The sequence below is a fragment of the Mastigoproctus giganteus genome, chromosome 6 (assembly GCF_048544385.1).
Source record: "Mastigoproctus giganteus isolate SK-2022 chromosome 6, ASM4854438v1, whole genome shotgun sequence".
NCBI classification, from domain to species: Eukaryota; Metazoa; Arthropoda; class Arachnida; order Uropygi; family Thelyphonidae; genus Mastigoproctus; species Mastigoproctus giganteus.
In genome coordinates, this window is record NC_143580.1 from 204,564,255 (window position 1) to 204,589,644 (window position 25,390).

General features: G+C 38.3%; 1 protein-coding gene across 1 annotated transcript in view; it reads left to right on the forward strand.

Moving 5' to 3' along the window:
• The window catches only part of Xpd (general transcription and DNA repair factor IIH helicase subunit Xpd), a 279,740-nt gene that overhangs the window by 208,369 nt on the left and 45,981 nt on the right, over window positions 1-25,390 (forward strand). Inside the window, exon 19 of the mRNA XM_090376384.1 lies at window positions 23,665-23,757. Coding sequence (XP_090232510.1) covers window positions 23,665-23,757 — 93 coding nt within the window. The remainder of the gene's footprint in view (window positions 1-23,664; window positions 23,758-25,390) is intronic.

Consider the following 25,390-nt stretch of genomic DNA (forward strand, 5'->3'; position numbering starts at 1 on the left):
CGATCGAAGTGAGAGGTCTTTTAGGCACCTCAGGTCACAACTTGGTGATTGTCTCTTCTCCAATGGAGCCTTTATCTCATGGCTATTCCCAACCTCCTATTGTTTGGCATTAGAAGAATGCAAAATAAGATGACCTGAAAGATGATGTCAATGTTTGCTCAGATCATGTCAGTGAAATTATTCTTGTAGGAATGGAATCCTTTCTTCAACACTCCACTTTAAAATCTCATCCTTTATCTAAACCTTGGTTTTCCAATAAATGTGCTAAAGCTGTTCAAGAGAAGTATGTGGCATATCGTAATTGGCTTGTTTCCAATTCTTCAGTTTCATTTTCTGCCTAACCAAAACTCGCAACAATTGTAAAGCAGTTATTAATCAGTCCAAACTAGATTTTGAAGAGGCTAAGAGCAGAAAACTTGCTTCTTACCCTAATGGTAGCCGAGCATTCTAGTCTCTTGCCAAAGCTATTTCCGCAACTTTTGCCCATCTCTGCTCCCACCTCTGTCAAAACCAGATGGTTCTGTTGTCACTTCAGCCAAGGATAAAGCTGACCTGCTAGCATCCCATTTTTCTTCCAACTCATGTTTGGTTATTTGGTTTTTTTTTTAGGAGCATTAGCAACTAAGGCCATATTGCTCCAGGATATGCGGTGGTCATTCCCTGACCTTTCCGCATCCTCCATATTTGGTGGTGATGGGCTTGAACCCCGGTCTAATCAAGAAGCGTGTGCAACACACTGCTGCTCCTTCCCACCTGGCTACGGAGACGCCTCCAACTCATGTATTAATGATTTTGGTAAAACACCTCCCACCATTCCCAACACACTCCATTCAATGCCTCCCGTGGTCTTCCGTCAAAAGGATGTCAGAAGGATTTTGATGAATCTTGATGCTAAGAAAGCTCCAGGTTCTGATGGTATTTTTCCACTTGTTCTCAAAACCTGTGCTCTTGAACTTACTCCTGTTGTTAGCCGTCTTTTTTCACTTTCTTATTCCAAAGGTGTTTTTCCTTCTGCTTGGAAATTTGCTCATATCCAGCCTATTCCTAAAATGGGTGACTAATCCCTCCCATCCAATTATCGTCCCATTGCAATTACTTCTACTCATTCTAAAGTAATGGAGAAATCAATTAACCACCAACTCTTAAACTACCTAGAAACCTTCCGTCTGATCAACGATAGCCAGTATGGATTCCGTCAGTGTCGATCCACTGGTGATATTCTGGCTCATGTTACCAATTTATGGACAAATTCAATGGAAAAGTTGAGGGAAACTCAAGCAGTTGCTCTTCACATCTCAAAGGCTTTCGATTGTGTTTGGCATAAAGGTCTTCTAAACAAGCTTCCATCTTATGGTTTGCCAACTGTTTTTTGTAATGGTTATCCAGTTTTTTCTCTGATTGCTCTGAGGGTGATGGTAGATGGCTCTCTGTCTTCTAATTTCTCCACTAATGCTGGTGTCCCCCAAGGATCAGTTCTTTTCCTCTTGTATATTAATGACCTTCTTCCATTGACTGGAAATCCTATCCATAGTTTTGTCAATGATAGCACATTGCATTCCACTTTCCATTTTGAGAAAACTTGCCCTGCTCAATCAGTTTCAACTTCTTGAATATCCACTACCAATTCCATAAATGCCAATCTCCAGGTAATTCTCCAGTGGGGGCAAAGACAACTTAGTTGATTTCAATCCTTCTAAAACTCAGTCTTGTCTTATATCCCACAGAAGGATTCTTCTGCCCCTATACTTATCTTTGGTGACACTCCGATTTCTAGGCAAAATGATATATCTCTTTTGGGGAATACCCTGACTTCTAATCTCTCTTGGCACAAGCACATTACAAATATTGCTTCCTCTGCATCTAAAAACTTAGTTTTCTGATTCGCTCTCGGCGTTACTTTTCTTCCAAATAGCTGTTCACTCTATACAAATCGCAAATCCGTGCTACCATGGAATATTGTTGGTACTCTTGGGGCGGGAACTCAGATGTGGGAATCCTTCTAAAACTCAGTTATGTTTTATATCTCACAAAAAGAATTCTTCTGCTCCTATGCTTATCTTTGGTGACACTTCGATTTCTAGGCAAAATGATATATCTCTTTTGGGGATTACCCTGAGCTCTAATCTCTCTTGGCACAAGCACATTACAAATATTGATTCCTCTGCATCTAAAAAACTTCGTTTTCTCTTTCACTTTCGGCGTTACTTATCTTCCAGACAGCTGTTCACTCTGTACAAATCGCAAATCTGCGCCACCATGGAATGTTGTTCCCACATCTGGGGCGGTGCTCTCAAAACCTCTCTCAGGCTTGTAGATTCCATTCAGAAGAGGGCACTTAGGTTAATTAATGACTCCTCTCTAACAGAATCTCTCCATTCGCTGTCTTGTAGACGTACTGTTTCTGCTGCATGCCCTTTCTACAGATACTTCCATGGGCACTGTTCTTCTAAATTGGCTTCTATAATTCCTTCTCTCTCTTTCAAAACAGTCCGAACATGTTCCTCCAACATCCATTTACTGCCCAACTTCAAACTCACAGAACCAACTTTTCATCTTCCTCGTTTATTCATTTGATTGCTGTTTTCTGGAAAACCTTCCTTCATACATATTTCCTGAAAATTACGGTCTACAGAAGTTCAAGTCTAATGTAAACAAATACCTTCTTTCGTCTTCTCAACCTCTAACCCAAGCCCGGTACTCAGTACTATAGGTTCTGATACCTCTGGTGTTTGGGGTTTTCATAAAAAAAAAAAAAATTCGTTCCAAGTTCTTGGAAGTTGAAAATTTTGCTATATTACTATTTTATTTTATTTCTCTAAAAGGTCATATTTATAATGGAAATTGCACTACCCTTTCATTGTTATCATATGTTCCCATTATAAGAATCAATTTTGAATGCCTTTGCGACCATAAAACAATAAAAACAATTTGCACTTTCTGGTTTATTGGGTTTTTTCTCTTAATACATCTAATTATAAACGGGTAGTAAACTTGATCTTATTGCATTTGCGATAATACCAATAGCTAGAATTGTGTGGATTTTTAAGCTATTATGGTGAAATGTGTTCCCCTTCACTGAAATCTTGAATCATATAAAAAACAAATTTTCAGAAACTTCTCTTCATTCCTATTTATGTATTACAATAATCAAGGGAAAGCGGCCAACGAAAAGTGCAAGTACTGGCAGTGTTAGGAAACAAAACAAAATTGATTTAGAAATGAAGATGAAAATGATTAAGAAGTATGAAGCAGGACAAAGTTTGTCATCTATTGCAACTGCTTCAACAGTGAATACTATTTTAAAGGACAGTGCATGTATAAAAGAACATGTCAATGGATCAATGCACTTAAGATCAACAGTGATCACAAAACAGCATTCAGGTGCTATATCGAAGATGGATCAGCTGTTAATAATATGGATGGAAAATCACATTCAGAAACGAGTGCCCCTGAGTCTAATGACCATTCAAGCAAAAGCAACAAATATTTATAAAGATATTAAGGATAAATACTGCAAACCCCAACCCAAGTTCATGGCAAGCAGTGGGTGATTTAATAGGTTCAAGCATCGTGCTGGTTTCCACAATGTTAAAGTATGCGGTGGAGTCGCCAGTGCCGATTCTGCAGCTGCAAAGAAATTTTGTGATGAGTTGGAAAAAAGTATTGATGAAGGCAGCTATTCAATGCAGCAAATTTTTAATGTTGAAGAGATTTCTCTAGAAATCTCTTCAACATTAAATTTTTGGGGCTAATGCTGCAAGAGATTACAGATTAAAACCACTGTGTACCATTCTGGAAATCCTCATGCATTTAAGGGCATCAATAAAGCCACCCTACCTGTGCATTTCCGATCGAACCAGAGCATGGATTACAATATCTCTCTTTGAGGATTGGTTTAAATGCTGCTTCATTCCCGAGGTTGAAAAATATTGTATAATCAACGACGTTCCTATTAGATAATGCTCCTTGGACATCTACGCATCTAGATGATTTCAATTATAATGCGAGAGTCGTATTTCTACCGCCAAACACGACTTTACTCATCCAACCTATGGATCAGGGTGTTATTTTGAATTATTTTCAAAAAGCATACTATTTACGCACAACATTTGCTCGGGCATTGTCTGCAGTAGACAATGAGAAAAATTTTATGTTAAGAGACTTTCGGATATCTTACAATATTTACTACACCATCTTAAACATTAATAAGGTCTGGGTGTAAATTACTAAAAGTTGTTTAAATGGAAGAAAATATGCCCATGACACGTAAAAGGCTTCGAAAAAGACGAATCATGTGAAGAGGTTACAGATAAGATTTTAAAGGTTGCAGGGCTACTTCAGTTGGAGGTTGATGCCAAAGACATGGTGGAGTTAATAGAGGAAGAAGAGAAGGAATTATCTAATGAAGAACTTATTGACTTGCAGGCAGCGATAATGAAAGAAGAAAATGCTGCTGAAGCTCAAGATGAACTGAATGAGGAGCCGAGACGCTTCAATACCAGAAAGATGGCAGTGGCAATAGCAATGTTTGAGAAGATGGATCCTGACTGCGAATGATTGTAAAAGTTAACAGAGGGGTGAATGATATGCTTGCTTGCTACAAAGAAATCAACAGTGTAAAGAAAAAAGCCATCATCCAGTCATCTATTAATATGTTCTTTTGTAAAGTTGAGTGGCCAACCGCTACTAAATCTCCACAGCCCTCAACCTCCTCAGCGGCATACTTATCAGCTGATGATGTCGATTCTGGCAATGATGATCAAGAGGAAAACTTACTGATGTTATGCCTGTCTCCTCTCTTTTTTTGTAAATTTATAATTTTGAAATTTTTTTAAATTGCACACTTTTATAATGTTTCCCATGAGATAAAAAATTGAATAAATACAATAAATAATTCTATTTACATGTTCATCGAACATTTTTTTTTTGATTCAATCAATTCAGTGAGCACATTTGTGAGTGCTGCATAAGCATGGGGGAAATTCCGACTTACGTAGCAGTCCACGGAACACAACCCTTACGTAAGTCGGGGAGTTCCTGAAATTAACCATTTTCATAACAAGTAGATGTGGTGGACATTATTTTAAAACAAGTATCTCTCCCACTCAGTGTTACAGTTTGCAAACAGATGTACAGGCCATTAATTAGATAATAGACTGGGATTATACATAAGGATAATGCTTTATGCAGCAGGAAAAGGATATACACTGATGAGCCAAAACATTATGACCACCTACCTAATATGATGTTGGTCCTTCCTTACGAGCTGTTTTGGTGCAGCCAAAACAGCTCGTAGCCGGTGAGGAGGAGAAGACCTCATGCCAGAGGGGAAGACCGCTGCCACGAAAGGGTGTACCTGGTCAGCAATGATGTTTAGGTAGGTGGTAGACATCAGAGTGCCTGGCACATGGATGATTGGACCCAGGGTATCCCAACAGAACATCACCCAAAGCATGAAACTACTGGCTTGGTTTCATCCCACGGTGCATCCAGGCACCATCACTTTCCCAGTTAAACGGCGCACGTGTACCTGGCTGTCCACATGGTGCAACAGGAAACGTGATTCATTGGACCAGACGACCTTCTTTCATCACTCAAGGTCCAGTTTCGATGCTCGCGTGCCCATTGTAGTTGCTGTCGCTGGTGAACCGTAGTAGCATGGGCACTCGGAGCTGCCTGCAGCTACGCAGATCCATTTTGAGTAGGGTTCAATGTACTGTGTGTTGTGGCATTACTCCTATCACCAGCATTCCAATTACTGGCGAGTTGTGCCACAGTCGCCCTTCTGTTGCCATGTACCATCCGGGAGAGCCTTTGCTCACCTCGAGCATCGATGAGCCATGGTTGTCCAGCACCTTGCCAGCAGTTCATGGGTTTTTCCTTCTTCAGACCACTTTCGGAGGTACTAACCATGGCTGACCGTGAGCACCACACCAGCCGTGCTGTTTCGGATATGCTCTGTCCCAGTCATCTGGCCATTACAATTTAGCCTTTGTCAGACTCACTTAAGTCCACTGCCTTTCCCATCTGAAAACAAGAATAACACTGATTAACAGAGCTCAGTACAGGTGTTTTTTATACCATGTCCCGACCCGTGCACGTGCTGTAGTTCACCTCCAGTCTGCCAGTTGCTTCGATTTGCATAATGACTCGCTGGTCATAATGTTTTGGCTCATCAGGCTATTTTCTGCAGTAGTTATGGCCTACCAGAAAGTTCATCATCTGCCAGACTCACTATTGATTCCTGTCTGTTAAGTTAGATGCGTGTCGGTTTGATGCAAAAAATTAGATTTATTCATAGCTATTAAATCTCCAAATTTGCGAAAGATAATCTGCCTCTTTCATTCTTTCTAAATCTTTCATTCAACTTATCCCCTTCTTTGTCTCACCATTGTACTCTAGTATTATGGTGAGATACCATAGTTTTTCTGTTGTGCAAAAATCTCCATTTTTCTCCACCTTTTTTTAAATCTCAAAAAATAATAAATCTGCATTAAAATTAGAACCTTTAAAAATATTCTGCGAATTATTTTCTTAATAAATGTGACCATGATAAACACCTGCGAATAGTTAACCATAAGAAAAGCAAACAATATTCTGCCTGGTTTCATTTTCAATGTAGTGATTACAGCCCTTGAATGATACCCTCTCTCTCAATTTAGAAACCAATGAAGATTAATAAAATAACTTAAAAACTAATATAATTAAAAATTTATTTTCAAATAAAAATTACACATTTTTAACTCCAGTAGAGCTTAAAATTATGAACTAAAACACTGCTCTATCCTCTCAGTAAATTAGTAAAGGCTGCCATTCTTGCATATTACAGTTACAAAAGACTAGAGGGACAAGTGAAGAGACAAAGTCAATACATGTTGAACAATAAAACTAATTGACCTGGTAAATCTTCATTGTAAGGTGTTTTATACATACGGCATAATGCATTAAGCATTAATGCAAATCTACATGTCAAGTTGATTTGTTTGGTCTTATGACCAATGAAGTGTTACAACTTCAAATATTTAATACAAGTTGAGTGCATTAATATTTAATACATTCATAATGGAAGCTATATGACTATGAATAAATTTAGTAAATTGAAGACTTAGTTTGAGGGCCAGCAACTTTCTATCATGAATTCCTAAGACCAAAGCTTGTTTCGGCGAAGGTAAAGAAAGCCTGCACGCAAAAGTTATCGGTCAGGACTAGAAATTGAATCCCATGGGAGATTGACCATTTTTCTTAAGAATCACTGGTGGACTAGTGGATAAATTGATTATTAAGAAAAAAAAAATCCAAAGGAAGCCCACACGAGAAGCATGGCAATTTTTGAAAAAGTTTACCAGTGAAACTATGTTACGAACATTTTTTACGATGGCAGAACTTCCAATCTGACTCTGTTCATGATTCAATTAGTGATTCTAAAGTAAAAAGGTCAGGTTACCCCCCCACTCCAGGAGGGTTTCAAGCTCCCGTGGGATTCAACTTCTACTCCAGACCGATAACACCACCGTCTGTTTACCAAGCGAGCAACAATACAAATACCGTCACGGCAAAGTACTTTTACCGGTAAATTTCATCGAACTTTTGTGTGCTTCTTGTGCAGGCTTTCTTTATGGTGGTCAAAAGTCTGCCATTTTCAAACAGAATTCATAGATAGCAGTTTGCCCAACTGAATTATTGGAAGCATTAACTTCAATATTATTTAATATCAATATCATTTGTGTCAATGTTAAACTTCATTTGCCACCTCTCAGCCCATCTGCTCAACCTTTCCAGATCCTGTTGCAGCAGCATAGTGTCAGTAGTGTCCTTGACAACCCTGCCTACCTTTGTATCGTCTGCAAACTTCGACATTAAGCTTGATATACCATCATCAATATCATTTATGAATACAGAAAACAATAATGGACCCAACACTGAGCCCTTAGGGACTCCACTAATAACATTAGTCCACGACGAGCAGTGTCCATTGATTACCACTCTCTGTCTTCTCCCCCTCAGCCACCCCTTTATCCACAGCAGCAATTTGCCTCCAATGTCACACTGCTCCAATTTGTGCAGCAGTCTTCCATGTGCAACAGTATCAAAAGCCTTTCTAAGATCCAAGTATATAATATCAAAGTTATTCCCTGCATCCAGTTCCTTTGTGACTGCATCATAGTATCCAATCAAATTGGTCAGGCAAGACTTCCCCTTAACAAAACCATGCTGTGTCCGAGCTATAACTGAAGTCTTGTTTAAATGATCCTGCAGTGCTTCTTTAACTAGTGCCTCCATTAATTTTCCTGGAACAGAAGTTAAACTCACAGGTCTATAATTACTTGTGTCAGCCTTTGATCCTCCTTTGTGAATTGGGGTCACATTTGCACATCTCCAGTCTGTGGGTACCTCCCCCGAGTCCAAGGAAGCTCTCATAATTATGGCTAACAGTTTGCTTACTTCCTCTGCTGCCTCCTTTAATATAACTGGATAGATCCCATCCACCCCGAGTGCCTTTCTTGTGTTTATCTTCAACAATTTCTCCTCCACTTTACTCTCAGTTATTACAAGATTCTCTAGCTTACTGCTAGAGTTGAATACACCTCTGGCATTCCCCTCGCTAAATAACTCCTCATGTGTGAATGTCGATGCAAAATATTCATTTAGTTTGTTAGCTACCTGAGCAGAATCATCAACAGTTGACCCATCGATATCAAGTGGACCAATCTGATTCATCCCCTTCCTTCTAGAGTTTACATAAGTAAAGAACTCTTTGCTGTTTTACTTTGCATCCCTTGCCAAAGATTTTTCGTAATCTGCCTTCGCCTGCCTAACCTCCTTTGTAACTTGGTTACAGATCAACTTGTATCTATCATAGGCTTCTGTGTCATGTGTTAATTTGTATGTATCCCATGCATGTTTCTTCTCTGCCATATGCCTCATTAGTTCATCTGACATTCATTTAGGCCTAAACCTTGAACAATATTTCTTAGTGGGTATGTAAAGCCTAGTAGCTTCCAATATCAGTTCTTTGAATGCTTCCCATTTTGCATTTGCTGTTGGTAACATCATCAGTTGGTCCCACTGTATAGAATTTAAATACAGTCTCAGTCCATCGTAGTCGCCTTTACGAAAGCAATAACCCTTCCCTTTACCCCTAATGGTAGTTACCTCTTTGAGTAAATCCCACTTCAGCACACTGTGACCACTGCCACCTAGTGGTTCATTTATCTGCAGATTCTTAATGCATGAAGAATCACTGCTGATAATCAAATCAAGAGTATTCCTCCCTCTAGTTGCCTCCCGAACATGCTGATGTAGAAAACAATCATCCAATAAATCCACAAAAGCCTTGCTAGTGTGTGAGTGACCAGCCCCCAAATTCCAGTCAATATCTGGGAAATTAAAATCTCCCATTATAAGACTCTCTGATATACTGGCCCACTCTATTTCCCTGTACAGTTTCTTATTATACTCATCAGAGTCATTAGGCCTATAGCACACTCCTACTCTCAATTTTGATCTCCCAATGCTTATGGCACACCAAATTGACTCGACACTGCACTGTCCAGCGATGTCTACTGGCTTCACTTCCTTAGATTTTATGTATTTCTTAACTAATAACATAACCCCTCCTCCCTTCCTATCCAGTCTATCCTTTCTGTAGACGTTGTACTCCCCAAATTCCAGTTCTGCATTCCTTATATCTGTGTGACACCACATCTCTGATATCCCAACAATATCTGCCTTTGATGTTTTGAGCAATACCTCAAATTCATCAAATTTATTTACTAAACTCCTTGCATTGGTGTACACGCAAGTATACATGCACCTATTTCTATTCTTAGCTACCCTAACACAACCCATGTGTTTACTTGTACTGCAATGAATCCCAGCAGTCTCTGAAATATCCTGCATCTTGGTTTTCAGGCTTCTGCTCATTCCAATAGAAGCAGTGCAAGAATCTCTTTCACCTCTGCCAGTGGCTACTGTTAATCTATTCGTCTTTGTCTACCCCCCCAAGCAAGCAGTTTTCCGACCCACCTAACACTGCCTCGATAGCATCAGCAAATATTCTTGCACCCTTTCTATTTAATTGTATCCCATCCCTGTAGAAGCAATCTCTCCTGTTAACAAGTACAGTCCAGGCTGAAAAAAACTCTACCCCTTGAGCCTTGCACAATCTTTCCAGGGTGGAATTGATCGACAAGGCTCTCATCATATACTCCCTCCTATCGTGTCTGGACAGAATTGCAGACACTTTCAAATTGAATCCTATATCACGGCTTTTTTTCAACAGTGACCTGTACTTGTTAAGCAATTCTGCTACTCTTGATATCATTAGTGCCAAGTCTCCTACTCTTGATATCATTAGTGCCAAGTCTCCTACTCTTGATATCATTAGTGCCAACGTGTACAACTGTATCACCTTTTGTGCCCTTAAAAGATGATATCTGCTCTACAGCGTCATCAACCTTTGCCCCTGGCAGACATACCCTGGTCCTGTTCCACCTATCCTTTTTACAAAGCATGTTCCCCGTTTCCCTGACAATAGAGTCACCAACAACTACTAGTTCCTTTGGGACCAGCGCATTCTGCCTTGGGGGTTGCCGCTGTGTTGCGCGATGACCAAGTGCAAGCTCTGGCGTTGATGTGGGCAGCTGAGAGCTTGATGGGCCCCTCAATTTAGTTCCTTCGAGGGCATCCACCCTGTCCTTCAAGCTCTCATATAGGCCCATAAGAACGCTGAGTTGTTGCCTGATTTCGATACACTCCTTGCATCGTGCACACACAAAGACATCCCCCATTGCAATATCATGTCCCGTACCTGAATGCTCCACAAACATCATGCAAGCTGTGCATTTTAAAAGGCTGTGATTCAGAAGGCAACTGCCCCCCCTCAGTTCTCCTCTGAGCCACAGCACTTCCATTAGCTTGAGCCTTTTGTTTTGTTGCTCTGGTCTGAGTCATGATTTCTTTTAATTTAAATAATATTTCAATTTCAGTTTATAACCCTAACTTATCTCCCAACACAGTTATAACGGGATATATATTTTTTAGTGTCAAGTATTAATTATCTCCGAGTTCCCTTTATATAACTTCCATATCAGCTATGTATTAATTAATTATGTTACGTTTGTAATCTAAGTCGGTATATGTATTTAGTTAAAAGTACAATTTAAATGCCAACGAAGTTCAACAAGTTTAATAGATTTTACCGATCACTGAAAATATTATAACCTATACTATACTAACGCTAGCTTGGTTCGGTATATAATGATCGTATGACAAAGACAAAGGCGGGAAGTTACGAACGGTAAATCTATGGACACTTAAGTATTAATTAACTTTCAAATCTCGCTGTCTCAATTCAGAATAAACTAACGATCCTTACTAGGTCTGAAGGTTGTGAAGCTTGGAGAAACTTGTCACACTATATTCTCACTTTTTGTTAGACTAATTATCAAGAAACTCATGTGGACACGGGTTGTTTTCGGGACTATAAGTAGTGAGAAGTTTTGATGTTATTATGTGCAATATAGCTCTTTATGGGAATCTGTTAAAACTGATGTTAAACCATGGATAGGATAATGGAAGGATTGCCAACCATCCACAAATTTTTCAGTAATCTGCAAAAAAGAGCTAAAATTGGATATGTTAGTAAAATCTGTAAAAAATGTTTAGATGTTTGTAAAAGTGCAACAGCAGAAATTGAGGGTTTGAGGAATTCATATATTCATCTTATATATAAGTATTCTCATTTGGACTAATTTTTATAAAGATTGGAACTGTTCTGTTAACAGATACTAATCAGGAATGATAGAAAAATGATAAATACATGCTGTGGTCGATTGTTTATTTGTAAATTATCCTGATGGAATGTACTGTGCATGAATCCTGGCATTGCACCACTCCTTCCACTAAAATAACAGAACCACCCACCAGTTTTCTGTGATTTTCAATCTTGTTGCATTAGAATTGTGGTTATATTACGTGATGTGACATTATGTAATATAAGTATGCCAAGCTGGGATTTGCTACCTGGGTGTCTAAAATGCTGATGGAACTGATATTTAGGTGACACTCAAGTCAAGTGGACCGAAATTTGTTGAAGTTCGGTTGTTCTGTGACCAAATCCTCTGCTTGCACCTTCATGATGCTGGGTCTGTTAGTAATTCTGGCTTTAACCCCCATGTGCTAATCTTGAAATATGATACGTAGTATACTGGAGGTTAACACCCAGGTGTGAACCAACGTAAGCAGCGGTTGAGATGTAGTGTCCACACCAAAATTAATGGAAAAGATCATAAATGCAAGACTTATGTGGTACCTAGAAAACCATAACCTTTTGTGGCCAGCACAATGCAGTTTCAAGAAACATAGATCAACCCTGGACCTCCTAATTAAAATAGAAAAAGGATTTAGTCATGATGTGTTTCGATATCAAAAAAAGCATACTATACAGCCTGGTGCTATGGCATTCTCTGGGACATATATAACTTAAAGCTAAGAGGACATCTCCCTATTTTCATCCAGAACTTTTTACAGCACCGAACCTTCCAAGTACAAATGCAAACAACATGTCACTCTCAAAAGTTTTCCTACAAGAAGAAGGGGTACCACAGGGATCAGTCCTGAGTGCTGCCCTCTTTGCAATAAAAATAAACTCGATAACCCAACATATACCATTACCATAAATTCAGCTCTTTATGTTGATGATTTCAGTATCTCTTCCAATCCCAAAACTTGAGAACAACAGAATGCCAATTACAAGGTGCAATTAACAAAGTCAGCAATCTCCACACAAAAAAAAAAACAATAGGCATGTAGTTCTGTAGGAAAAGAAACTTTCAATTAGATCTTGAATTAAAACTTAACGAACATTTAATCCCAATCAAACCAACCATAAAATTTCTTGGACTTATTCTTCTTAAAAAACTGACCTTTTAAGAACACGTAAAACAACTAAAAACAAACTACCTCAAGAAGAGTTGCTGTATTGCGATTTTTTTTTACAAACTGCCTTTAGAGTTACTTTATAGCGATTATACATAACCCTCACAAGATCTCAACTAGACTATGGAGCACCCGTATATAACTCAGCCAAACCAAGTGCCCTGAGATGGCTTGATCCAGTACATCATAGTGCTTTACGTACAATATTAGGAGCATATCGCACAACACCAGTCCAGAGCCTATATGCAGAGGCTCATGAACCGCCACTACAACTCCGGAGACAAAACTTTCTGTTATGCTACACTGCAAAGATAAAATCAATACCTAACTACCCAATATGGACAATCCTACATGAATCAAGTTTGGAAAACATATATAGAGTGCATCCAAATCCGACCATATGTAAAATACAAAACATGCTACCAAAACAAGCAAAGAGAAAGTAAAATATAAGTTTCTGCTGAGTTCCTGGACGTGTAGGAATAGATTGCAATGAACAGGCAGACCAAGCAGCAAAACAAGTGGAAAGTAGCCTGATCAAATTACAAAGACTATAAAATTACAATTCGAAATAGCAGCGAAAAACAGTTGCAACAAAAGCGGCAGGAGCAAGCTGGTAACAAATTATTACAGATAAAACCATTGTTACAACAATGGAAAACTAGTACAAGAACCAACAGACGAGAAGAAGTTATACTGAGCAGATTACGAATAGGACATACCAATGTTACCCACTCCTATCTTCTCCGAGCTGAATTTCCACCTCAGTGCTCTGACTGTCAAACAGTCCAACATATTCTACTTGACTGCCATAACTTTACATTAGAACATCAGATTACCTTTAAATCCTTAAAAGGAATGACACATTTTCATTATGAACAATATTGTCAGATAAATCTAATATATCTGAAGTTTCTAGTTTCTGAAATGCATAAATTACTATAATTTGATATAAAAATCATAACAAAAGACATCAGTGAATAAACCATAAATCATAAGTTTGGCACACTATAGCCATAGAAGCTGATGTGCCAGTAAAATATCCAACCAACCAACCTTTATTCCACACTCCACCTTAAAACCTCATACTATCTAAACCCTTGTTTTCCAATAAATGTGCTAAGGCTGTTCAAGAAAAGAATGTTCCTTATTGCAATTGGCTTTTATCCAAATCTCCAGGGGTTAATTTTCTGCCTGCACCAAAACTTGCAACAATTGTAAAGCAGTTATTAATCAGTCTATTAATCTAAACTAGATTTCGAACAGGCTAATAGTAGAAAACTTGCTTCTTATCCAAATGGTAGTTGAGCATTCTGGTTTCTTGCCAGAGGCGCCTCCGTAGCCAGGTGGGAAGGAGCAGCAGTGCGTAGCACACGCTTCTTGATTAGACCGGGGTTCGAGCCCGTCACCACCAAATATGGAGAATGCGGAAAGGTCAGGGAATGACCACTGCATATCCCGGAGCAATATGGCCTTAGTTGCTAATGCTCCTAAAAACTAAATAACAAGCATTCTGGTTTCTTGCCAGAGCTGTTGGCTGCAACTTTTGCCCGTCTCTCGTTCTACCTCTGTCAGAACCAGATGGTTGCATTTGTACTTTAGCCAAAGATAAAGCTGATCTGATAGCAACCTACTTTTCTTCCAGCTTGTGTATTGATGATCTTGTAAACCACCTCCTACCATTCTCAGTAAACTGCATTCAATGCTTCCTGTGTTCTTCCGTCAAAAGGATGTCAGAAGGATTTTGAACAATCTTGATGCTAAGAAAGCTCCATTTCTCCACTTGTTCTCAAAACCTGTGCTCCTGTCCCATGTCGCTTTTTTTACTTTCTTATTCCAAAGGTATTTTTGCTTTTGCTTGGAAATCTGCTCATAACCAGCCAGTTTCTAAAACGGGTGACAAATCCCTCCCATCTAATTATCTTCCCATTGCACTTCCACTCTTTCTAAAGTAATAAAGACATCAATTAACTGATAAACCCTTACACTATTTAGAAACCTTCTATCTGATCAATGATCACCAGTATAGATTCTGTTAGTGTTGATCTACTGGTGATGTTCTGGTTTATTTTGCCATCTATGGACAAATTCAATGGAAAAGTTCAGTGAAACACAAGCAGTTACTCCTCACATCTCAAAGGCTTTTGATCATGTTTGGCCTGAAGGTCTTCTAAACAAGCTTCCAACTTATGGTTTGCCAACTATTTTTTGTAATTGGGTATCCAGTTTTCTTTCTGACTGCTTGCTGTGGGTGATGGTAGATGGTTCTCTGTCTTCTAACTTCTCCACTAATGTGTCTAAAAAACCGGGTTTTCGCTCTTGGTGTTACTTTTCTTCCAAACAGCTGCTCACTCTGTACAAATAGCAAATCTGGCCTATCCTGGAATATTGTTACCACATCTGGGGTGGTGCCCCCAAAATATTCCTCAATCTTCTAGATTCCATTGAAAAGTGGGGGGGGGGAGTTATGTTAATTAATTACCCATCTCTAACAAACTGTCTCCACTCTGTCTTGTGGGCTTTCTGTTTCTGCTGCTTGCCTTTTCTATAATTCCTGCTTTTTTTCTCTTCCAAATCAGTCTGAACAACATGTCTGGCAACCAGGTAGCATCCTTTTATTGTCTAACTTCAAACTTGCAGACCAACTTTTCTTCTTCCTCATTTATTCCTTGCCAGGTGGGAAGGAGCAGCAGTGCGTAGCACACGCTTCTTGATTAGACCCGGGTTCGAGCCTGTCACCACCAAATACGGAGGATGCGGAAAGGTCAGGGAATGACCACCACATTTCCCGGAGCAATATGGCCTTAGTTGCTAATGCTCCTAAAAACCAAATAACACACACAACACACAGACACATTTATTCCTTCTAGGTGGTAGATAACTTTCATCAACCGGTGAAATACCACCACTTTGCTTATTGGAGGCTTGAAGTGGTGAAACCCATGTTTAGTCTCTAGAGCAAAGTTTCCAGCATCCCCCTCCCCCCATACTTCTCCTTCAACCGATGCACGGTACTAAGTACTATAGGTTTTGATACCTTTCGTGTTTGGGGTTTTCATAAAAAAAAAAAAAAACCTTCCTCCTGTATTTCTGAAAAATTACAATCTACAGAAATTGGGATCGAATATCAACAAGTACCTTCTTTCATCTCAACCCTCAACTCATGCTTGGGGGTTTCATTAAAAATATAAAAATAAATTATTATTGTAGCTTACATATCACATTTTTTAAATTCAGTTAATTTTGTTATTAAATTTTAGACACTTCTTTTTAACACACATCTTGATATTATGTAAATGACAAATAAGTCCCTGGAGAGTTTGATTATCTATAATATTTTTTCCATAATGTCTGTAAAAAACATTTTTAAAAGTGCAGCCCTGATTACAAGATAAGAAATAACACGTTAAAACAGAGATCAGAAGTAAAGAATGCAGAAGAGTTGGAAAAAGATTGATTGATGGGGTTTATATATATATTTATTTTATTTATTTTTTTTTTGAAGATTGTTGCCATTATTTCTAGTATACTATATGGCTTCAAGGAAAATACATGTTGCAGAAGGTTGCTCTCTCCTGAGCTGCTAGAGTAGCATTAATTTCAACAGCCTTCCAAAAAAAAAAAAAAAAAAAAAAAAACCAGCAATATTGATTTATATTGTTGTTTTTAATACGTCAACAAGTCCTGCTACCTTCCCAACTCTGATCCCATCTGTGCTATTATATTATTTATTTTGTTTTTTTTTTCACCCAGTATCTATTAACCAAGTTTATTCAGGTTTTTCTGCCTTTGCCCTTGCCATTGTATTAGCATACCAGTAACTTACTATTTTTATGTAGCACTCTAGATGCCTTACGAAATTTAGTGAAAATATGTTAAACATAACCCGAGATGTTTTTAAAAATAAATAATCTAAGATGAATAAGAAATTGTCAGATTCTAGATTCTATTTGTCTGATTTTAATGAAGTTTGGAGTGGATTTACAAGTGTACTTAAAGAGCCAAATATAAAATTTCATGGAAATCCACATAGACAAACTCCATTCTAGCACTTTCTTAAGGACTGACTCCAAAGAGCAAGAAGTGGGAAAGTGTTACAAGCAGACCGCACCCCCTCTCCATTTTTATTTTATAGCTGTTTTTTTTTTTTTCTCCCCTTCAGAGTTTTTGAAATAATGGTTTATATGTAAGTTGAAAACCTGCCTACTTATTGTACTGCACTTGCTTTTTTTGGCAACTTTAACCTTTCTTTGCATGTTATTCAAAAGAATGATAATTTTAAAAAGATTTCATTAAATGAAACTAAACATAACTTGAGTATTACTGTGTAAGTATATTATTATCATAATAATAATGCTGTCACTAATAAAATTTACCAGTGGCACATTGAACACAGAAAAGATACTGATTACTGTATCAGTGTGGAAAACAGATGAACACTATAGAATAAAAAAAGGCTAAGGATAGTGTGCACATGTACTAATAAATGGGTAGTCACTAAATTGTAAAGGGTGGCCTTTCTACCTATAGGACTTCGAGTTAAATATGAACAAATGTTACTTGCTCGGGAAATGACTTCTACGAAGTAAACAAACTGCACGATAAACAATTTGGGAAGACATCTGTGTTTCCCAAACCAAAACTCAAGAGGAAGGCTGGTTATATATCCAGATTTTAATGCTATAGATATTAAAAAATGCATGCCACTTCATAGGATTGATGATTAGACCAGAAGAAAAGTATGCTAAAAGCAGGATAGGACTATTGGTGATAGTGTCATAATGGAAGTTTACTGTATTTGGCATTATCTTGTTACACATGGAAAGAATGACAATAGTGTATTCACAAATGTGGGGTTACATGTGTGGAAATACACCCAAGAACAGTAACCATCTTTATTTGCTTTCATTTCATGTAGTTGCTCGCTTAGAAAGTGTGTTTTCATTTGGCTTTTGTCAAACTCGCTTATGGCACGTGCGCAGGTCGGGACACAGTATAAAAAACACCTGATACTGTGCTTCGTTAATTAGTGTTACTCTTGTTCTTCAGATGGGAAAAGCAGTGGACTTAAGTGATTGTAATGGCTAGATGTCTGGGTCAGAGCATATCTGAAACGGCACAGCTGGTGGGATGCTCACGGTCAGCTGTGGTGGTACCTACCAAAAGTGTGTCTGAAGAGTGAAAACCCACAAACCGCCAGCGAGGTGTTGGACGACCACTGCTCATTGATGCTCTAGGTGAGTGAAGGCTCTCCTGGATGGTACGTGTCAACAGAAGGGTGACTGTGGCACAACTCACTAGTAATTGGAATGCTGGTGATGGGAGTAATGTGTCACAACACACACACACACACACACACAGTACATCGAACCCTGCTAAAAATGGGGCTGTGTAGCCACAGGCCACTCCGAGTGCCCATGCTAACCACGGTTCACCGGTGGCAGCGCCTCAATGGGCATGCGAGCATTGAAACTGGACCTTGAGTGATTGGAAGATCATCTGGTCCAATGAATCATGATTCCTGTTGCACCATGTGGACTGCCACGTACGTGTGCATCGTTTACCTGTTGCACACGTACCGTGTATACCACGTCACCCAACTGGTTCTCCCCTGGCTTACAATCAGCCTATCTATTCACAGGCCATGGGGCCATTAATGCAAAGTTATCACTCCTTGCGATCCAAGATGACCTCACCTGTGTTTGCGGAGGATTAGAGAGCTGGCAGCACCTCATGTATGACTGCCAGCTCTATGACAACCTACGCAACACTGTAATCACCAAGATCAGATACCTGCCAAGAGGCCTTGAACAACACCTCCTGGACACCAAAGGTGAGTACCTAGCATTCACTGATTTTGCCCAGAAATTGTTTGCAAGACATAGAGCCAACTACACCATTGCCCACAACTGTCAACACTCCCAGGATAAATTCAGTCCTGACTAAAGTAACTGGATCAGGATAAATCTAAGCCCCAAGGCACTGTTTAAAAATACGAACAGTAACCAACAAGAAAAGCCTGGAACTAATCAGGTGAAATGAAAAGGAAACCCCCAGTGTCCTGTCGCAGACGAGACCTCGACTGAGGACAAATGTCAATTCACAAAGCAGGCGAACAGCCTTCTACTATAAACACAACAAAAGAACAGATAAACACACGGGGATTGCCCGCACGGACGAGACCCCGACTAAAAACAAACCAGACTGGACCATAGGTACATCGACTGTGACAATGAAGGAGGAACAAGAAGTGAACTTAATAATGAACACCCATGAGGTGCACGACTAGTTGCCTACAACCACAAGCAAAACCTGAGGACATCCACGTAGCTGGAACAAAGGGATCCTTGCTTCTGTTCCAGGATAAATACCGGACCGACAACTTGGACAGAGTTGACGTGAGTGACACGCAGCCCAGCTGCCGATGCCACATGACGATCTGAGCCGGGCAACCGAGCCCCATTCTCTTTAAATCCTTTTTATCCTTTAAATTATATGGGAGAGCCACCACCACCCCTCCTTTCCTTCTGGTGAGGCATGTGCATGCCTCACTGATCTACTAGGATTGCCTTCTCTATTGTCCCCATACTTCTGCCTTACTCCCCCCCAGTCTACATTCTCCTCCCCTTCTATCTTTATGCAAGCGTATGCCCCCACACCAAAACCTTAAACAACTCCAAATTAACTACACCCACTTTTGACCTTTTTACATCTAAGCGATATTTTCCCACGCAATTGAGGACACGGACATATGTACATATTACACACGCATATATATATTTTATATGTGCGTGTGTATATGTATATATTTTTTATATATATATAAATTTTTTTTTTTTTAGGTCCTAGCTGCTGAAATCTCAGAAAATTAGGCAGCAGGACCTGCCAGAGTAAAATTAGTCTACTAGGTTCCTGGTCTGCCTCCACAGGGCATAAATGGGGCAACGTTGGGCCTCAGCAGGGGTCTTGCAGCTAAACGACCAGATGAACAACTGTACACGACATAACACAAATTCAATACCCACATACTTTTAAATCTCTGGCTTTCCCAGCAAACTGGCACACCCACAATGTAAGCAACTCGGAGATGGGGGAAACCCCTGGTGCCGCTAGACAGCAACACACTTTACACTTACCTAAACATCGTTGCTGACCAGGTAAACCCTTTCATGGCAACAGTCTTCCCCTCTGGTGGTGCCGTCTTTCAGCAAGATAATGCATACATGCCACACTGCCCGGATTGTTTGTGACTGGTTCGCGGAACATGAGGAAGACTTCCAGGTATTGCTCTGGCCTCCAAATTCCCCAGACATCAATCCCATCGAGCATCTGTAGTTTGTGTTGGAACAGCAACTCCGATCTGTGGAGTCTCAACCACGGACCTTACAGGAGATAAAGGATCTGCTGGTTACGTGTTGGTACCAGATACAAGACACACTTAGAAAGCTTGTAGCATCCATGCCTCTCTGGGTACGAGTTATTTTGGCTGCACATGGAGGACCAACATCATATTAGATAGGTGACTATAATGTTTTGGCTCATCGGTGTATATCTGGTCCAGTGTTCAATCCTGTGAAGTGGCATGCATTTTTTAATGTCTATAGTTTACCACATAAAAGAAATAGATAGAAAAAAATGTATATTCTTTCTTTTTTATTTACTATTTTCTATTTCTGCTGTCTGTGTGAACCAAAGTTTCTCATACTTTTCTAGGCTTTCCATTATTTATTTTCTAATTTCTGGTTTTGTATTAATAGTTTCCTTCAGCTTCCTAACCATCAAACTATCTCTGCAGCTATAAAATTGCAGACTTTAAACAATTACTTATATGAGGTGCACTCAAGTTATAAGTTCTCCCAATTTATATCTCATAATAATGTACATGAGATACAGAGGTGACACTTGCCTCACTTTTCAGTATAGTCTCCTAGAAGCTGCACATGTTTTTCACACCTGTTCTTCCAAGCTGTGAAGGCTGCAGCAAAGCTTTTTTTGGAGGTATGCTCAGCCCACTGCTAAATAGCATAAGCAGCTGCTTGTCAGCTAGGAAATCTTGTGTCACAAAGATCATCCTTCATCATTGGGAATAACCAAAAGGCAAGTATGGAGGATGTGGGATAACCTGAATGTTGTTGTCTTTAAAAAAAAATTGTACATTTCAACGATGATGGGGTGTAGCATTGTCCTGATGGAAACAAATGTGATTCAGTCTGTGTGGAATTTTTTTCTCTGCAATGCTGGGAAGAAATTTTTCACAAGTTTCCTGTTCTTGTAGTTCTTGGGTACACAATGTTTAAGGATTATTCCATCAATATCCCAGAAAACAGCAGCCATCATTTTCTCTGCACTTACAGCAACATGAAACCTTTTTTTAAGTGGTAGTGAATCAGTGTGCTTCCATTGGGCAGACTGATGTTTAGTTTCTTGATTGAAGAGTAGAACCCATGTCTCATCTATCATGACAATTGAGGAAAAGCAAGATCCATTCGCTGCAGTATCTTGAGTAAGCATTGCTTCTCACAAGTTGATACCATTGCCTTTTTACCTTCTTGATATGTGAAAGATGGCATTTTAAGTATTATAAACATAGCATACTGTTTAGGGTGCTGCAATTAATGTAACACACTGCATTGTGCTGCAATTTTCTAAAAACATTCAGAACCAATTGGCAGTTAGACTAAAAGCAGTCCCATGTGTATACTTCGATTATTTTGTGAGAAATAAATTTGGAGACCTTATAACTTGAATACATCTCGTATTTAGATAAGAAACAGTAACCTATCTCACATCTTCATTTAATTTGTCTGATGTCATCCACACTACTTGTATAGGCTTCAGCAGTGTTCCATTAAAAGAGAACAGCAACCCTTCTTAAATTACTTTGTCTGGTTTCAGAACTCTCATTTTCAATTACCAACCTATACATTCTGTAGGAGTACGATTTTTGAAGGCACTCGACCTCTGATCTCTCCAAACTGTGTAGGCAAGTGGTGGATGCACTATACCAGCAAAGAGAACTTGGTCCATGGGGAATGAATGGAGTATTATTTTAAGCTAGATATACGATTATTTGAATATAATTAAAATTTTTTAAAATAAATATTATTTAAATATATTTTAATTATAATATATTATTTTAAATAAATATTATTTAATTTTTAAAAATAAATATACATTCCCAACTTTACGAGTTAATTCGTTCCTAGCGTGCGCTCGTAAAGCGAAAACTTGTAAAGCGGGAATTTATTTCCGATAAATGTAATGTTTGAAACAGGAGTTACGTTCACAACAATGAAATTTGACCATAGTAATGTTAAATAAAGGTCAACAAAACAATAGTTTATGCATGAAGAATGATTTATTTAAACAAAGAAATGAAAACAGCCTTTAAAATCAAGCAAATTATAATAATAAAGACATTATTTATGTCATACAAATGTTAAAGAATGTTTATTCTTCATCATCATCATCATCGACTAAATGCACACTTGTTGATGCTTCAACACTCATTGCTTGTTCAGCACTCGTTGTAAGCACAAGCAGTCTTCTTCTTCAGAAATGTTCAAGGTCGTTTGTTTCCTAGACATTCTTCTCTTTTCATAAATTTGTAGCAACTTTTCTAGTGCACTCAAAATTTGAATCTTGTGACTCAAAAATCTCAAGCCCCTTGAGAGTGATGGAATGAACAGGACTTTCAGCTGTTAAATCTTCTTCTTCCTCAGCTTCTTCACATTTTGCCATTTCAAGGAGGTCTTCATTTGCGAGCCCTACACTGTGTGCTTGAAGCAGACCAGTGATGTCAGTTGTAGAAACCTTAAGCTGCAATTGGTTAGCAATATTAAACCACTTCTGTTTCATTTTGTATGATCTCTGCTGGTTTATTGATAATTTTAAAGGATTTTCAAAATTATCAATAAACTGAGGAAGAGGTTATTCCAAACACCCTTCGAATTTATCCCCCTTAATAAGCCGGATATCACCTCAGTGGTAAGTATGAGCTTGGCACACCCAGGGTCCTGAGCTGGATATCATTATTCTTCTCTTTCTTGATTCCCTTCTCTCTCCCTCTCTCTCTGTCTCTCTCTCTCTCTCTCAGGGTAACTTGGGAATTTTTTTTGGCTGGTGCAGCATAAACCTCAGGCTTCCTTGCACCATGTGGCTAAGTAGTAATAATAAATTTGAAATAAGCCAAGACAGCCAAAAATGAAGGGCGACACAACCACTCTTTGTAATGTCAGCATGTTAACTGCTTTATGTTATGTGAGTCAATGAGATTCTCTCGTCTGCCTGAACAAATGCACACATAATACTACTGTATTGTATAGCTATGCGTGTGGTTTGAAATGCTGTATTTATGAATGTTTAGCATTTATTATTGCAATTATTGTTCATATTTTCGATTTTGTTGACACTTGATACTTGAAAAAAAAAAAAAAAATTCACCAACTGGGAACTTGTAAAGTGGGACCTGCTTGTAGTTGTTATTTGATTAATGTCAGTTTATTTCTACTACCACATATAATAATTTCAAAAGGAATGCAAAGTAGTGGTTGGATGTGCAAACTGCCTTCTGGCAGGTGATTACTACTTTTTAATATATTCATACATGTTTGATCTTTGTACTGTATTATTATAGTACTTTGTACTCTATATTCTACCATTGCATTGTATTATTTTTGTAATAACTGCTTGATCTTTAAAGTAATAATTTGTTTTTCTCTTTAGGGAATCCTTGACAATATACAAAAGCACAAATTACTGTTTGTTGAAACACAGGATGCAGCTGAAACAAGCCTTGCTCTTCTTAATTATGTTAAGGTAATATGATGTTCTATACCATTTTTCATTAAACTTTTTTTTTTAGAAATATATTTTTCATATTTATTTATAATAGTAAAAATTTTAGTAAAATGATAGTAAAATTTTTGTACAATTACAACATGCTTATCTATGTATTGCTAAGAATCTTTTCATGCTTTTTTTCTGACATGAGAATATGGTGGAGGAACGTAAGTAATAACTAGGATTGTGAAATATTGTTAGAAAAAAACAAACAGTACACGAAAAGTTGAGAAAAAGGACAAGAAAGACAGGAATTGCTTTTACTGAGCAAGCAAAGGAGCTCAGAAACTGTGGTCTTGTGTTGAGAAAAGTTAATTCAGAATAAGAATTACATGTATTATGAGAAGTAATTAAAATAAATATTAGTCAAAAAAACAGTTATTAGGCTTTGAAGGTATCAGTCAAAAACCAGACTACTAACCAGACAACTAATTATAAAAATGCCGTACCCTGAAATTTGATGAATGAAATTCTGTTGTTTTTAAAAAAAGGTTTAAGCAGCTATTGATGTAAGTAGGGAATATTCTCCAAAAGATTATTATTCATTAAGCAGTTATTGTTATAAAAACAAAGATTAATAAATAAATAAAAAAAGAATATGAAAATAGTTGTTTGCATATTTTTATGTGGTGATACTTTTGAAGTTACACTCTTGATAGCTGGATGCCCAATATATGCGATCATAATCACTTATTTTGAGAGAACTGATGAAAACTAGTTTAAATGTAATTGATTGAACAACAAAAGTATGATCAAAATTGTAACCAAATCATTCTCAAAATTAGTTTCAGTTTGATATCCTTGTGCTTCAGTATATAAAGGCATTATTTCATTCATGTATGACATACTTTTGTCATAAGTACATGATTAATTTTAGAAAATTCCTCTGCAATGGATATTTTTTAGAATGTCTGAAGAGAAAAACAGAAAAACCTGTAGATTTTTTTCCTCACAGAAAAAATTTTCAGGAGTTGGTTAAATCAGGAGACCTCATGGCCACTCATTGAGTCTCTGGCATCCTATTTGTTGGGGAATTTCTTGAATTTACTCAATTCATTCAAAGACTTAAACACCTCAGTTAGATCCCCCTGCAGGTGACTATTGTCCAGATGCTGAAATTTTCAAAGTTGAAGCCTTTTTTAGTAAGAGTATCCTTTTGTTTCCTTCACCAATCTTGCCATCTCTGCACCTATTCCAACAGATTCACATCCTTTCTAAAATGAGACCTTCAGACCTGTATGCACTATTCAAGCTGGTGCCTAACCATTTCCTTGTATGATGGGATATTCACCTCCTTATCCCTGCTTGAAAACTTCCTGTTCATCGTTGACAAAACTCCACAAGCTGTCCTGGCAGGCTCTCTGCACTGCTTAGAAAACTTCATATCTGACTGCAAAATTTTATCCCCAGGTCTTTTTTATTTTCCACTATCCTGAATGTAGTATCATATAGGTTGTACACTGCTGTTACCTATATGCAGTACCTTGCATTTTTCAATGTTAAACTTCAATTGCTATTTCTCAGCCAATGTGTCTAATTTTCCTAGATCTTGCTGCAGTAGCATACCTTGATTATTATCATTAACCATACTGCCAACCTTCAAACATCT